Raw genomic sequence first — 17,530 nt, forward strand, 5'->3', positions numbered from 1 at the left:
TTTTTATCTGTTTACTGCACTGCTGCAGGAATGAAAGCTGGGAGAATAATATAATTTTCTTCACGCAGTGACATGCCAAATACAAGAAAATGGAGATAATTAAAATCCTTTAAAAGCATAGTGTTGTTGTCCAGCAAAACGTTGAACTGACCTGGGGTCTGCACTGAAGCTGGACTGGCCCTCTGCAAAATAGGTGACATCACATATGCGTGATGGAGAAAAATCTCCTCCAAGAGTCACCAAACCTGCAGCTGCTGCCTTCATGAGGGCTGATTATGCACTTGCAACCGATGAGTCAGTTAGAACATGGATCTGACAAGAGAGGTATCCATCAGATATCAGATATATGGATGGTTGAATATAAATATTGCTGAAGAATCAGCACATTTCCTCAAAAAAAGAAATGTCACACATACAGAGAGATCTGGAAGAAAACCTCTTACAGAGTGCTCAGGACCTCAAATGGGCCAAAGGTTCACCTTCCAACAAGACAATGACCTGAAGCACAGAGCTAAAATAACAAAGAACAACTCTAAAACCATTCTTTACTGGCCCAGCCAGAGCCCTGACCTAAATTCAATTGAGCATCTCTGGAGAGACCTGAAAATGGCACCACCAACGTTCACCATCCAATCGGACAGATCTGGAAGGAAGAATGGCAGAGGATCCCCAAATCCAGGTGTGAAAAAGTTGTTGCATCATTCCCAGGAAGACTCATGGCTGTACTAGATCAAAAGGTCTAGTACAGTACTTTACTCAATAGTGAACAAAGGGTCTGAATATGTATGACTGTGATATTTCAGTTTTTCTTTTTTAATAACTCCACAAAAATTCTTTTTTTTTCTGTCAAGATGGAATGCTGAGTTCATTCATGAGAAATAACATGAACTTTTTTGATTTTATCAAATGGCTGCAATGAAACAAAAAATGAACAATTTAAAGGGCTCTGAATACTTTCTGTACTCACTGTATTAATAAAGTGTCCAGGGGTCATTAGAGTTTCAACCTATGGAAAAGGATTAGGGCCACCGAAAAAAAAAAAAAAAATTCTGACTTTAATCTTAGAATTCCTTTTTTTTTTTTCGGTGGCCCTAATCCTCTTCCGTATCAACCAGCCCTCAATACTTCTAAAAAGAAAAATAGTGTAAATCAACTCTACTACATTTGTGCAGATACAATTCCATTTGTGCTGCTTTTGTTTAGAAAATATTACTAAAATTTAAATGTAAATAGATTTCTGGCCTCTGATGACCTATTGAAACATTTTTATCTTTAAAATGATAGTGGTACAAACAAAAATCTTTGCTGCACAAACTCAGCACAAATGTTTGACACCAATTTTCTTAGATTTGGACAGTATGAGGGCTGGAGGTTGGTATACCTTTTGACCATTTCTCTTCCATTAAATATCTTCAAAGCAAAAGCAACACACCGAAAACCTTTGGTGCACAAACATAGCCGAGTTGATTGACACAAATTTTATCTGATTGGGGGGCAGGAGGTTTGACCTTTCATGACCTCTGGAAACATTTATCCACATCTTTAAAATGAAAATGGCACAAACAAATTTTTCCCGCACAAACAATTGACACCAGTTTTGCTAGATTAGAAAACAGTGTGGCAACTTTACTCAGGTATTCAAGAAACAAGAGAAATGAAGCCTAGGCGCAAATTCAAACTGGAAGACTCTTTAGCCCCACCTGCATTATCCAATCGGCGCATCCCGCTCATCGCCGCCGACCTATCAACGCTGGACCAAGCCACGTCACGTCCAATCACCGACCAAGGCCCAGTTGATAAGGACCTCCATCCATGGCATCTTCCGCTTTCCAGCTGCGCTCAACCCTCCTCCACCCCTTCTCCACTTCCACTCTTCAGGCTCGCATCCTTCACCGACCTCCACCACCGTCTCGGGTCCCGGGGATCACATTCCTAACCTACATCGGGAATGCTCATCCGAGCTTATTGTAATTCACAGCTCGATGTCCTCAGCCGGGGCCTGAGCGCCAAAGAGCTTTAAATTCATGCATGTCAATAAACCTTTTTAATCGCTGTTTTTTTCCGTCTGAGTCTCTCCAGATTGAAGTTCAGTTGCCTTCCACTTAAGCACTAGGAGTGAAAGAAGTTTCATGCTTCAACACACCACAACAATTTGGATAATTTGATACTCCAACTTTGTGGGGATTTTCTGGATGCCCTACTTCTTGTTTCAAGAAAACTGCATATCAGCAAACAAGATCAGGTCCATAAAAACATGGATGACTGAGAGAGATCCACAAAAACCTGATATCACCTGAGAACAACTTTGGGATAAATATGGCTTAGATCTTAATTTTCTCATCTAATATCAGTGTCTGATCTCAGATGCACTATTTAGAAGACACATATGAGGCCCATCTGTCCTCACAATGGTGAGAATAGCCAAAAAGGTCATAAATAAGCAGAATAAGCAGGTAAGCAAACACTCACTGAGATCATATCTATGGTGGAAGTTGCACAATCAATTAGTGAAATATTTTAGTACTTCATCAGTCCAACAGAAGGCTACGATTTCTGGAAGCTCACACAACAATTCAACATTTTAATTCTTTACCAGAAGATACAGGATTAAACTTCTGGGGCCTCATGCATAAAAGAGTGCGCAGTTTTCACACTAAAACTTGGCGTACAGAAAAATTTAGAAAAGTGTGGCGCACAAAAAACTTCCTATGTATGTCGTGAACGGCTATCTTTTATGAAGAACCAGTTATAAACCAGTTATGCAGCTTGTAGAAATCAACTTTATTGCTCTGTGTGACTGACAACAACTGGATGTACAGCGCATGGTCACTAAATGTTTTACAGACCAAACCTCTTTTCCATCCAGGTCTTATTTAATAAGCCAGAGGCTATTACATTTTAGATTGTAACTTATTTATTTTAAGAGTACCATTCACAACATCAAAATATATTATTTGAACTTCATTTGTTTATATCTGTTTTCTTAATCTGCGATGGACTGGCGATCTGTCCAGGGTCAGCAGCCCTCATGACCCAACTATAGGGATAATTCATGATAATTAATGGATGGATAAATGAGCTCTTAATGCAATGTACATTTGTCTCCAAAATATTGATTTGATTCATGTTTTATTACTTTTGTTTGAGATAGATTGGGTGTATAGATAGATAAATACATCTCCATAATGTTTCCTTATTGTTGCTTATTCTAGATTGTTTGTTACTAATATAATTTTAAATAAAGATGTAATAAAGATTTGAAAATAAAAAAGTGACTTACCACGTGACAGACATACCACGTGACATATCACGTTTTGTAGCCATTTCTTTAGTATTTAATTTGTATTTTTAATGTTGAAAGTGTTCTTGGGTGTTTTAAAAGGCGTTGGCAAATAAAATACGTTATTAGTATAATTATTATAACACGGTCGGTACAGGAAATAGTGTCACTAGCGCCCCCTTCATTTCCGGAATGAAATAGTCCCATTTCCATAAAAGGTATGAGACTGACAGCGGTCCGTCCCCGCCCCTTTCTGTTTGCTGCAGCGAGGTGTACTTGCATCAGTTTGCCCTCAGGCTACGGAAGCCTCACTGTGACATATCACTACAATGTATAAAGCCGTGCGCACGCACGTGGCCGCGCACCTTTCCTTTATAGATTGAAATTTGCGGGAAATAGACAAGTACACATCGCTGCAGCAAACAGAAATGGGCGGGGACGGACCACTGTCAGTCTCATACCTTATATGTCGCCTCCATAAATACATGTGCATAAGTTGTACATTTAAAGAGTAGATATGCTTTCTGTCCAGAAAGGCGCATTAACAAAGCTGGCGGCTCCACTGAAGGATGACTGCAGCTGGACCGGTACCGGTACCGCACAGCTCCTTCTATAAGTTCTGCTCAGAGCTCCAGGATAATCAGTTTGGATTAATCTAAACACTAATAAACCATAATCAACAGTTCCCAGCAGATCAATATGATCAATCGCTCCCTCTGAATCCTTCCATTGGCGATGTTCTTCATCAGTGCCAAAGCGCTCCACAGTTAGCGGCTCACCATTATGCAGCTACTTAAATACGTGTGATTGTCTACACACCTCCATCACCTTAAAAATAATCAAACCTGTTTGGAGTTAAACCGCTGATATATATATATATATAAGTTTGCGTATATTTACGCAAACTTTGACGCAAAATTAATTTTTATACATGCCGACTTGTGCGTAAAATATTATGCCGCACATTTTTTGTGCGCACGCATGCTTTATGCATGTCGCCCCAGGTCATTATAAAGTTGAATAAGGATTTTTCAATGGTAAATGTAGAGAAATTAGACACTTTGTGAGATAAAAAAGAGTTTTAATATTCATAACAAGTATAAAGCAGTATCTTGAGCAGCATTACAGTGTATTAAAGGCACAGGAACAGTTCTAGATCAACTGGGACATGTTTAATTTTGCTCAGAGGCGGTCCTAATCTGTTTGGCTAACTGCCTTTTGTGTTCTGCCCCTCAATGAAGTTGTTGATGGGTGGGGAGGGGGATGGGAGAAACCACCACTGATTGTGTTACTGTGTTTAAAAAAATACATTTAAAATATATGCTTTCCTGCTAATGTAACGGATGCAATAATACATAATAGTGAGATTTTTCATCCTTTACATGAAATTAAAGACATAGTCTGAAAAATTATAGAGTAATTGCTGTAGAGTCTTTGATAATGAAGGACAAAGTGCAGAAGTTGACATGAGGAAGCAGTTACATCGAGCTCACAACCAGCTCATCATCTCATCGAGGAACTAAGGACCAACTGTAATGCTGGAATAAAAGTAGCAGCACGGTGGGTTTGAGTCTCAGTGTCCCAGTGGACGGTCATCATACGTGCTGTACCGCTTGATGTGGATTCTGCGGACACGCTCACGTAGCTCCGTCCCCCCGGGCCCCTCCTCTTCCTCGCTTAGAGAACCACAGTTATTGTAGCTTCGCCGGGTGGCCTCCAGTAGGGAGTTGTCTGGCAGGGGCAAGGTCTCATAAAGTAACGTGTTCAGAGTCTCCTCATAGATGCGAGCTTCAGGGAACTCCACCTTTCACAGACAATGTAGAACTTATTCAACACCCCATAGAACTTTAATTGTACATTTTTACAACCATTTACCCAGCATGATTTAAAATATAACTAGGAAGCTCCCAACCTGGACGTTTTTGTCCCAAATCTTAATCAATAACTGACAGCAATAAGATAACATCCAACTTGTTCTGTCAGTATTTACACTGTCACACTTGATCCAAAATGACATGGCAGCTGATGTAATTTTTCTTGACATTGAGTGATATGCTGGACTTTCTGCCTGGAAGCCTGGTTATCTCAATTAGAAAAGCCCCTGTATAACTCTAGCTTTTGTTTCCATATCGACACATACAGCTCTGGTCTTTAACAACCTTATGTGTTGCTCCTGCAGACCAGAGCAGTTAGCTGACATGATAAAAGCTTATGTTAATGATTACTTTCCTGAGATAGGACCTGTTTATACTTCCGAATAGATATCGTGATATGGCATAAAATTCATATCACAATATCTATTGTGATGGGTGGAGATAATATATATCACAATATGTTTTTGTTATAACACTTAAAATGGAAACAAAAAAAAATCACAAACTAAATGAGTCTAATGTAAGTGCTAAAACTTTTTTTAGGTTTAGTGCATGGATAGTTTTTGTGGATGTTATTTATATGTAATGTTTGTAACTGTTTTGTTTTATGCTGCTGCTTATCATTGCCAGGTATCCCTTAAAAACAGAAGAAAAAAACCCATTGCTTTCTTCTACTAAAATATTCTATTTTCAACATATAACATGATTAGAGCGTGAACTCTTTAGACTCCCAAACCCAGTTATCCCCAACATTCACCTTGGTCTGCTTCTTCTCTGTGGCGTAGACGATGGAGGTGCAGCAGACCTCTGCCAGCTTGCGACCCTGACCATAGAAGGACCAGCAACAGATTTCGTCTCCGATCACGTCTTTAAAGAAGAGGACACGGCTGTTGAAGCTGAGGGACAGCCTGTCAAACAGCTCGATGTTCTTCAGCAGGTTATCGTCCGAATTGCTAAGGAGACGGAAGTAAGCCCGTATAAAAGGTGAGTTTATATACTTTGTGATCCAAGACCAGTACGTATGCATGTATGTAATAATTAGTCCAGTATACTGGCTATTCTAGAAGAACTGATCTATGTCAGAAAGTGTTCTCACCTGGTATAGGAGTACTTGTTGTTGCTTCTGTTGTACAACAGCTTCACTACAGGCTAACAGAAGCAGGAAAAGCCATGGATTATTATTTCTGCTTCAATTTCTCAATCTCTCAACTACAAGTTCATCTGAAATCAACGTCATCTGAATGTATATACTTAAGAGTTTTATAATAAGGTAAACATGACTAACTGGAAAAGATAAAGAATGTAAATAAATATATACATATAAATATTATTTTTATAATATACAGTTTTACTTTTTCGCTTTCAATATAGATATCTGAGGTTAACATTGTTCAATACCAAACAGATACCGGAAAAACTGCTGAAGTGACTTAAAATGTTTCTTTTTAAAAAATACAGACAATATGTATTGACTTACAAATTTATTCGATAATTCTCCACCATTCCAGCACATTTTAATACAATAGCTTCACAAGCTTGGTCAAACATGGAAAAACAACACAACTTTAATTTATTCAGTCAGAGCAATAAGGAGTAGAATAAATAAATAAACCATGATGTCGCTCAGACCACAAAGCCTGGAATTAGACTGAGTAGATCTGTACTTTTGGATCAGGAACATTGTCACAGATATCCGATCTAGAATATTTTTCAAAATTGGGAACAATACCGTTATTAACATCAGATCAGTGAATCTCTAATTATTTTGGGCCATTTACTGGTTTAAGACACAATAACATTTCCTTCAAATGTTAATGACTGATTTTAATCAGAAAAAGCTGATCATGGCCAGGTGCTTACCTTTGAGGATGACTGGACGAGCTGCTCCTCTTCTTTACAGGAAGTAATCACAGGTATAACACACATAGGTTGCTCTTTATTGCCCTGTCAAACAGAAACAGACAATTCCTGTTTTATTGGAAACAGATTGATTGATGAGCCACAGCTCATTCTCACCAGTGCAGGATCATAACAACATCTACATGCTGTAACTACCAGTAAAACTGTAATTTTTCTTCTGCAGAAGCCATTCTTTTTTCGTTCTCCATGTATGCTCAAAATCACCTGAAGCCTACAAATAAAATCCTAAATCACTGTGGTTAGTTTACATGCATCCACCAGAAGGCTTTTGGTCAAGCTGGCTGCTATTTGGAACTGTTCATAACGTCATAGTCATTAATGAAATTTATTTGAGGTGCATTGAGATGTGAACTTTGATCATTTTAAAGATGATCAAGATAATCGTCAAGACCCGATTATACTGATCAGTCCCTCCAGTGTTTCACAATTCCACGATCGTGAAAATTAACTCAAAATCAACAGATTCCTGCTTTTTGTTTCCCCACTAATGCTTAACTGTGAGTTTATTGCAAATATTTCACAAGTAAATGTCCATTAAATGTTAGTTAATCCCACTCACCATTTAATGGTAACATTATTTCTTACTTCTACCCAGGGGTCGCAATATCGGAATTTTTTCATCTTTGATCGGATGTTTTAAAATGGTGATGGAAGAATATGAAGATCAACCGTCATTTTGACAAGAGATGCACAAATCTGATATTTATATCTGTCTTGGTACTAAGGGTGCACCGATTTATCGTCCAGCCGATTTATCATCCAGCCGATTTATTGGTACCGATTTCCTTAATTTTGGGAGATCGGTGATTGGCCGATTTTTACATATGAAGCCGATCTTATCCACCAATGTCATCAACCTCGGCAAAGGTCTAAAAATCAACCACTGTGCTTTTATTTTCTCCTGTGAGAGAGGTTTGACTGACAAATCGGCCAACAAGGTCACGTCGGCACATTTACAGTTAACAATAGTCACCTCATTGTTGAAAGTTCAGCAACTTTCTTGATATATTGAGCAACATTTCAGACAAAAAATGGCATCGGCTAAAATCGAAATCGGTAAGTCAAGCTTTTTAAAAGATCAGAAAAGTGCAATCGGCACAGCCCTAATTGGTACAATATTGAAAAAAATTCTTGAAGTGACAATGTTCCCGATACACAAGGACTGATCTATTCAATCTAATTCTATGCTTTGTGCTCTGAGTAAATGCAACTGATGGTAGCACACCACCATGGCAAAAATAAAAGCACCACACCTTCAGAATTACATTGTTTTGTTGTTGAAGTCTTCTAAAAATACATATTTCTAACTAGACAAGTCAAGTACTATCTGTCAAGTAATGGCATCACGTTACGAGCGATTCTGGCACATAAGCAGAATTTAGCTTCTATGCACCACAACTCTGAAGCAAACATTTTGAAAACCAGAAAACGGCTCAAATACACTAAGCTCCTTTGAACCAAGGCAAAAAGCCCAGCTGTTTAGAGTTGCTTTTGAAGCATAATAAATGGAACACTGACCAACATATTTGATGTGTATTGATGATTTTGATGATGACATTCAACAAAATGTAATGTTTGCTACTGGTTTCTCAATTGCCAACTCTATGTTGTTTTTATTTTTTATGTTTTTATGATGTAAAGCACTTTGAACTGCCTTCTTGCTGAAATGTGATATGCAAATAAACTTGATTGATTTACGTTTTTTTTATTGAACGACAGGACTTTAGTCTCAATTAATGAGAGAGGTTTGTTTTGTGCGTGATGGAGCAAGTCATACTGGTGATTTGCTCTGCATGCACATCAGCTATTGTTATTTTTATTTAACTGAAAATCATGTAATCTGTAATAAATGCAATAGATAAATAGGTAAAAATTAGTGAATAAGTTTTATATTTTGTAGTGTAGAAGAGGATTTTTGTTTCTAGATTTTGCAACATTTGAACAAATATTAAGTCTCCTTTCATTTATTATTTATCATAACATTCCTAATTGCACTTTCTGGACCAGGTTTGTTGCAGTTTATTTTTGCATGTTTGACGAAGGTAGTCAACCTTTTGTTGACTACCTTCAGTTTCTTTATTATTTGTTTTACATAGGCTGTTCTACTCCTAATTACACTGACTGAACAAATTAAAATTGTGTTGTTTTTCCATGTTTGACCAAGCTTGTGAAGCTATTGGTGTACTTAAATGTGCTGTAGTGGTGCAGAGTTATAAAATAAATTTCTAATTCAATTGTAATTCCCACTCACACCCCTGACCACTTGGTGCTCATGTAGACATTTTCAACTTTACGCATACGCACAGAGTACAAATAACTAAATTAATCCAAAGAAAGTTCCCATCCATGTATCATCTCTGACCTGGAGTTGACAGTGTGCTGCAGAACTATGGGTGGCAGTGAGTCTGATGCAGCTGGTTTACAGATGCAATGGGTCTTTTCCAGCTTTTCTGATGAGTTTCAAACTTGTCTTTGCTTAGACTTTATGAAAAAAAAATGTCCGCTTTAGTAGCCATCATAGTTCCATATGATGCCATACACATCCAGTTAGTAGATGTGTTTTCATTACAAACCTGTGCAACACATTGTTGATATTCTGCAATTAAAATCACACATGAATGAGTTTGTTCAGGCGATAAGCCATTAAGATCATGCGGTGCCATCATCCTCCAACCACTTCCTGTCTTTTCCGCCAGTAGTAACATCCAGCTGTGTGATGCAAAAAGAGTGTTTCCATTGGAGTTTTGTGAAATACACTCAGTTTGATACAGCCCAAAAACAGTGGTGGGAAGTAACGAAATACAAGTACTTCGTAACTGCACTTAAGTACAATTTTTATGTATCTGTCCTTTACTTAACTAGATTTAATCGTGGATACGTTCTACTTTTACTCCACTACATTTTACAGTAAGTATCTGTACTTTCTACTTCACTACATTTCTACAAAACCATCGCGTTACTCGTTACATCCGAGACGCATTGCGCTTTTCTTTTTTTTGTGTGAAAATGTATAGTTCAGGGTCTTAACGTGGCACTGTAAAATCCAAGCAATAACGTGACTTGCTAATTACATGGTCTGTTGTTACCCATTGCCTCCCCCTTTCACTCACACGTGAAGCTCCAAGTGGTTTTCTCTGAATGGAAGATGATGTCTGTGTAATTGTCAGAAATAGAATCCAGCTACATAATTCTTAAGAAACCCGATGGCGACAGGAAAATTCAGCAGCGCTTCTCTTTCAGAGACTGTGGGGACTATGTCTAACTTTTGGAAAGGAAGCTTTGAAAGGTAAGCTCTGTGGATGTGATGTTAGCAAAGCTAGCTGTACAGGGCTAAATATGTTCCATTTGTGATGAATAAATGTCGTCACTCACTGCGCTGAATTATTGTGTGGAAGTGTTGACTGACATGTCGCCTGTATGGGACAACGCTGTGCCCAAAGTCTGCAATATATGATGTGGCATTCATGAACGATCCGATTCTTCTGGACCGATCTTTACTAAGACCGTTAGCCTCACTGAGAGCCGTTCTTTGTTCTTGTGATGGGAAGGTTAGAACAGTCACGGTGCTCCTTGTGCTTGGTTACTTCTTGCTTGTTGCTCCTTGGACAGTGTTCATAGTTGAGTGTTGCTTACTGTTAAGGGATTGTCTTAATTGCTATATTTAATAGTGCAAACAGTGGTGGTTTCTGACATGGGCGATATGAGCAACTGCCCAGGGCATTATATTTTTAGAGATGGCATGAGACCTCTGAATTGTAGCACAGAGATGAAAACAAAGTAGAACAAAGGGTTTGAAATGATGATGATAATGATATTGGTAAGTTATTTCAGCTCTAATTATTTAATATCTAGGTGTTTTATGGGAATGTAGATCTTTCAGATCAATTTGAGAAGCAATGTTGATCATACTTCACATTTTATTGTGTGATGTAGTGGGGGTCTTGGTCTTGACTTGGTCTCGAGATAAGTGGTCTTGACTACAGCACTGTTGCGTGGCTGTCCTAACACCTCTTCCTTGGATGCATGTCCTCCACACCCACCTTTTTTCCATCACCGTCCTGTTGGATTTCTTTCAAAATAAATGCCACTAGTGGCAAAAAAGTGAAGTTCATGCTATGTTAGGACAGGAAACAAGATGTTTTCATCTCTGAAATTATGATGCATAGAATCACAAATCTAAGTTTAAACTATGTTACAGAGAGTAAACACAATGAAAACATGCTTTATCTGCGGCATTGTTAATTAAAATGGTACATTACTAATGTATTAAAATTAAATACGATAGGTACACTTAATGATATTGTATTAACGATTAGGTAATGCATTCAGCAAGTACTTTTACTTTTAATAATACTTAAGTATTTTTAAAAGCCAGTACTTTTTTACTTTTACTCAAGTAAAAATGTTTGTGGTACTTTTCCTTTTACTAGAGTAAATACTTGCCTGTGTATTTGTACTTTTACTCAAGTACATTGTTTGAGTACTTTCTCCACCACTGCCCAAAAACCACCTCGTCCCAGCGCAAAAACGTTTTAATCAAAAATGTGAGGTTTGGTTTTTTCTTTCAAATTGGTGTGTTCATTTTTGTACTTCCAATGTGTACAATTATATGGTCAACAGAAATGCATATACTGAACACTTGTTCTTTAACAATGTGGTTGACTGATTTGCTGACAGTAGGTCAAATTGAGCAGCTTTAGCTAAAGAAGACAGACAGTCAAAGATCATAAAAAATCTGAACTGACCTGCAGAGTATTTTGACAGAGCTCTACAAGGCCCTGGATGAGGTAGTACTTTGCCTCAGCCAGCAGCTCCTGGACAGCCTGACGACCTTTGGGTAAGGTGACAGTACCATCACGCAGATAATTCAGGATACTGTTGAAGTGTTTTCCGCTCCGGTCGATCAGGACCCAACCTGAACAAAAACAACAGACTCTGCTAATAAAACGGTTTCTCAATGTGCTGTGGGAGGTCAACCATCCGGTCTCTAACCTTCCTTATCAGTGAAGACTTCCGTTTTTCCACCGAACATGGCTCCCAGCAGGGAGTTCTGGCTGGTGAGCACCTGCAGTGGGGTGAAAAAGAGTATCCCTCCAACATTGAGTCGAACATACTTGTTGCCCAGAGTCACTGCTCCCCGGTAACCACAGGTTTTGGTCTTGGGACAAAACACAAGGGGATGTGGAGAGGTGGGATCATCCTGCCTATGATTCTGTGGTGGGCAGCGCTCCCCAGACATGTTCCTCTGGAGGTAGATGACCACCTTGCAGACGGAGGTTCGTAGGTCCCCCGCCGTGGTGACAGCTATTGACGAGGCTGCCTCAACCTCTCAATTGCTTCAGACCATTCCTAAAAAAAAATAAGAACACAGTGACGATGGAAATCCCAACTTCTTGATAATAGTGAGTTGGGTTTCATACAGAAATGTATGTTTCGCTGCAGGCAGGAAGCATGTCCAACTTCATTTATTCCATCGAAGTGTTAGAAGTGTCTGTCACTTCTAATGTTTCCCTCTGTGTAACATAGCAGTAAGTTTTGGCAAAAAATAATTTCATCCACGTTAAGATTAAATTATTCATGTTCACAGGTTAGCACTTAATTTCAAATTAAATTCACAGATCCAGCATGAACTGATGTTCATTGACCTTTGATGACCGCTAGAAACATTTTTATTAATATCTTCAAAATGATAGCTGCACAAATGGAAATCTTTGCTGCACAAACATAGCCGAGTTGATTGACACCTATTTTGTTTGATTTTAGAAAAGTGGGGGTGGCTGGTTGACCTTTTGACCTTTAAACTTTCATTAATATCTTCAAAGCCAAAGCAGCACAAACCAAAATTTTTGCTGCACAAACCAGCACAGATGTAGTCGAGTTAATTGACACCCATTTCGTCTGATTTGAAGAAGATGGGGGGGCTGGTTGATCTATGATGACCTATAGAAACATTTCTTTATATCTTTAAGATGATAGCAGCACAAACCAAAATTTTTGCTTCACAAACCAGCACAAACATTTGACACCAATTTTGTCTGATTTAAAGAAGGTGGGGGGGCAACTTCACTCAGGTTGTCTTCAGCTATTTTATTGCACTTAAATACTCATTCTCTCTTCTATATAATCGCCTGCATGCTTTGCTTATGTTGGATTTGTATGCGCTTATTCATGCATCAATATTATTTCATTTTGTTACCAATATTATTATATTTTACATTTTTGTCTACATTTCCTTTTCCAAATCTCTATGGGGGAGGACTGTAGGTGTTGTTCAATATTTATCCTGGTTCATTGACACAGTTTTTGAGTGTCCTGTTTGTTTCTGCGATTGTACTGTTTAGACACAATATTGCATGGTGACGTCTTTTGGGATGTTTCTTTCCTGCCAGTTGGCGCAAGATATGGGAGGGTATGCGCTGTTCGTTAAGGTGTTTTGACGAACAGCGTTCAGTGTTATTACTAAGCCTGTTGCAATAATTAATTAATCAATTAATTGCATGTTAAATTAAAATGAGCTCTATAATTTCCATTCTGATTAATGTTTTTAAGGGCAATGTTGTTCAGAGACAAAGTAATCCATTTTATTTGTGGTTTTGGTTGCAAGTGTTTTTTGTTTTGTTTTGTTTTTTTGTTTTATTTTGGATATCTAAAATATCTTCCAGTTCCAGTGTTAAGTTCTTTACAAAATTAACGTTTATTGGTATCTGAGAGACCAAACTTGCACAGATATCCCATTATCATGACATCACTTGGAAACAGTCTCAAAAGCAACAATATTACCATTTATCACAGTGGTTACTGGAACAATTTATCATCCAGCAAAACGAGCCCAGGTATTATCCACCTCCCACTTGTCGCCTACACTCACTGTGCCTGCACCATTATCCGGGGAGGGGTGGGGAGCAGGGCCAACGAGACTGCTTGCCCTATCCAAGAAGATTACGACTTATAGTAACTGTAGTAAGGATGCACCTATTACCGATCTTTAAAAAGTCTAATCTGTCAGTTTCGATTTTTTGCTGATACCAATTTTCTTTTGTTTGAAATGTCGCTAAATGTAGCAAGAACATTGCTAAGTTGATAACACTGGGGTGACTATTGTAAACTGCAAATGCGCAGACATGGCCAGTGTTAAGGATTAACTGGTGGTGGTGGCTAAATAAACTTGTGATGGCAGCTGGGAGAAACAGATGTTTCTGTGGGAGTAGATTTTTACGACCCCTTTACCAAACCAGGAAATAACTGTTGCAATAAGCTTAAAGTGTCATGAAGCGGTGGTGTGAGGGGTGGTGAGGCAGACGCTGTAGACCCAGGTAGGAGGAATAGTTGAATTTAATAAAGAAAAACACAGTCCAGCAACGGGCAGCACGGCCGAGCAGAAGCCAGGGCTCGACGCCGGTAGCAACCATTAGCACGCCTGGACACGAATGACAGCACGCACGTTAGACAACTGCAAGACAAGGACCCGACGAGGAACAAGGAACACAGGTGGAGTTAAATACACAGCGGGTAATCACAGAACGAGACACACCTGGGAACAATCAACGGGAAGACCTGGGACACGAAGACTCGGGGACACAGAAAACTCTAAATAAATACACAGAAAACACAGAACATGACATAAAGAACTACAAATCTCTGCAAAATACTATCCGATTCCATAAGACAACCATTAAGATCTCAAGAATAACTAATTAGAAAAAACGTTTTGGTCTAATATTGTATATTACCGTTTAAATCAGTGGTCCCCAACCTTTTTAGTACCACGGACCGGTTAAGACTTAGCAAAGCGGAGGGGTTAGCGCGACCCACATTCAGAGGCAACGTGGCCTCGATGCGGCTGTCGCGGGTTCGACTCCCGGACCCGACGACGTTTACCGCATGTCTTCTCCCTCTCCTTCCCCCTTTCCTGTCAGCCTACTTTGAAAAAGGGACACTAGAGCCCACAAAAAGACCCCTTGCGGGGCAGCTCCCCGCCCAAAAAAACAAAGACTTAGCAAATTTACTGCGGGGGGGGGAACTCAACCGACAGAGTCCGGTTAAAGGATTTTCCGGACTGCCCTGAAACTTCTAGATTGCCTCTGCTGCACCACACCTGAATAGAATAATTAGGTCATTAGCAAGGAAGCAAGGATGAGCAAGAAAGGAATTAACTTGCATATCAGAACTGTTTACATTTAATGATAAGTTTGCAGAACATGTCAGTCGACATAATACTGAAAGACATGCAATAATCGTCATTACTGTAAAAATGCTGGGTGATAATACAAATTCTGACTGCTAAGCTACGAGAATCCTAATTTATCCATTTTAAATGGTGTTACAGTTCATCTAACACCAGATACAGGTGAATCACAAATTAATCTGGCTGCTGTTTAGCACAGTCTCCTCTTGAGGTGTAATATATTTTGGTGACCTTCAATCACATTCAATATGTTCTTGAATATTCCTACAAGGAAGAGATCTTAGAGAAAGTGGAGACATGTTCAAATCCGTTATTTTACATTTGTCGTGAATTGATCAGGAAATGACACAACCACCTAATTTTTTTTTTACAAACATCTGCGTTAATCTAGGTCTTAATGCGACTCAATTGTTCTTCTAGTTTATTTCCCATCGTCAACAGTCTGCAAACAGTTTCCCAGTAGATAACACATGTAGATATGACTCATAATCTGTTGGGTGTATCTGACAATAATGTAGGAACGTTTATTTTTATAATTTTGGCTTGTTCATTTGGATATCACCAAAAACTACAGCATTGGCTGTTAACTTTATATCGTTTAAATGAAATTTCATTGCAGTACAACTTACTGACATTGCTTATTATTCCCGTCTATTTTGGCACGTAAACACCACAAGCAACACTTCCAGGTATGTGATTTTTATTTTCTTAAATCTGAGGACACCAACCTCATTTTTAGCGACACTTACTGTGAGTACAGTGTCGCTAAAAAGGGTACAGAAACAGAGTAGTTGCATTACAGGATCTTAGCCAAAAACAGACACTAGGCTACAAGTGTTATTAAAAAGAAGCTCTCATTACAGGTACTTGGGAGCCAATTCTAAGGTTTTTTCCTGATCAGTGCTGTTACAAAAAGCAGAAACTGCCCACTTAGGTTTACAGTGCAGCTATTCATGAGTTGGAATTAATTTATTCTGGTCAACTTGAATGTGAATGGGATTGTGCTCATTAATCTGGAGAGTCAGGAGTCACGATTTGAGCTCGGCTTTGCTATTGATCTGGTTCTGCTCAAATGCGGTGTTTTCGAAGGGCACTGAATGCTGCTCTGTAGACAATTGTTTTGAAATATGATCTTCACGTGTGTAACATTAAACTTATACGCGTCAAATGGGATTTATACCAATGTTTTGCGAACGGTTTCGTTACACAAGCATGATTTTTCAATAGGCATGGAAGCCACCTACAATTTAGAAACATCTGCGGTGCATAGGTTTCAACCAGTTAATTTAGCCACCAGTTAACCCACAACGCTGGAACTGCAATGAGTTTGTCTAAAAGTGCTGTCAGTTGTGTCACTGTGATGAATTCCCTGGAACTAAATATGTTCCCCCTCCTTTCCGTCCATACGTCTCTCGGCGTTTTGCTAACTTTAGCTTCTTATGTTGACGGCTAGCTAAACTGCAATTGCACCAAAACATACATCCCCGCAATAGAAATAAAAAAAAATCATGAAAATGTTGGTACTAGGCACACATCCCGAAAAGACAGAAGCTACAATAAGACCAACCATAGTTCTGTTGTGTTCTGCATATATTTTTTATGAACAAAAGTTAAGAAATTACTCGAATAATTTCTTAAAGGAAAACGTGGCTAGTCGCCAGCCCGTTCAGCAGCGAATCCCAGCTTACCTGAAACACAGTCTTCTGGTACTTTCCGTACACTTTGGGTTATTTTTACGGTTTTCAGGTTTTAAGATGTCAAAATTCCGTAATGCCTTCGACTTCTTCTGTTGTTATTTTTAATGGCGACTAGAACGCAACGTATAGATACTTTACTGCCACCTACTGGACTGGAGATTTAGGAAATCCTATGAAATAGAACAAACAAAGCTGTTGTATAAACTATCATTTTTAAGTATGCAATTGTTAAACTGCCCATCGTTTATAGGACCTAAAATACTCAAGGTAGACCTCAGTATTACTCTCTTAGGCTGTTTCTATGTTGTAACCGGCTTATAACAACCTGTTTTGGTTGTTTCCAGGAACAGCAGGACGTTTCCAAAGAAAACTGTGGAAATTCTGTGGAAATTGACACTGTGCTTTAATAATGTTCCATTATTCACATATTCTACGTTCCCTGCTCAGGTTCTTGACTTCTGCTTTGCAAAATGAGAGTTTTCTGTTTTGTGTTGGCTCTCAGTGGTCATTTAGCTAACTATTCAATATCTTTATGGTGTACTTACATGTCCATGAATCCAAATAAATTATTATA

The 17,530-nt window shown here is 38.7% G+C and overlaps 1 protein-coding gene across 1 annotated transcript; it reads right to left on the reverse strand.

Annotated features, from left to right (window-relative positions):
- Nucleotides 1-4,344: 4,344 nt before the first annotated feature.
- On the reverse strand, nucleotides 4,345-17,062 carry tnfaip1 (TNF alpha induced protein 1). The gene is made up of 7 exons (XM_005807745.2): nucleotides 16,948-17,062; nucleotides 12,067-12,423; nucleotides 11,820-11,989; nucleotides 7,015-7,098; nucleotides 6,251-6,303; nucleotides 5,912-6,107; nucleotides 4,345-5,084 (listed from the first exon to the last, which is right to left on the reverse strand). Exons 2-7 carry the CDS (start codon nucleotides 12,311-12,313, stop codon nucleotides 4,854-4,856), a joined length of 981 nt encoding a protein of 326 aa, XP_005807802.1. The 5' UTR covers nucleotides 12,314-12,423; nucleotides 16,948-17,062; the 3' UTR covers nucleotides 4,345-4,853.
- Nucleotides 17,063-17,530: the final 468 nt, after the last annotated feature.

Source organism: Xiphophorus maculatus, chromosome 18 (assembly GCF_002775205.1).
Source record: "Xiphophorus maculatus strain JP 163 A chromosome 18, X_maculatus-5.0-male, whole genome shotgun sequence".
In the NCBI taxonomy this organism is placed as follows: domain Eukaryota; kingdom Metazoa; phylum Chordata; class Actinopteri; order Cyprinodontiformes; family Poeciliidae; genus Xiphophorus; species Xiphophorus maculatus.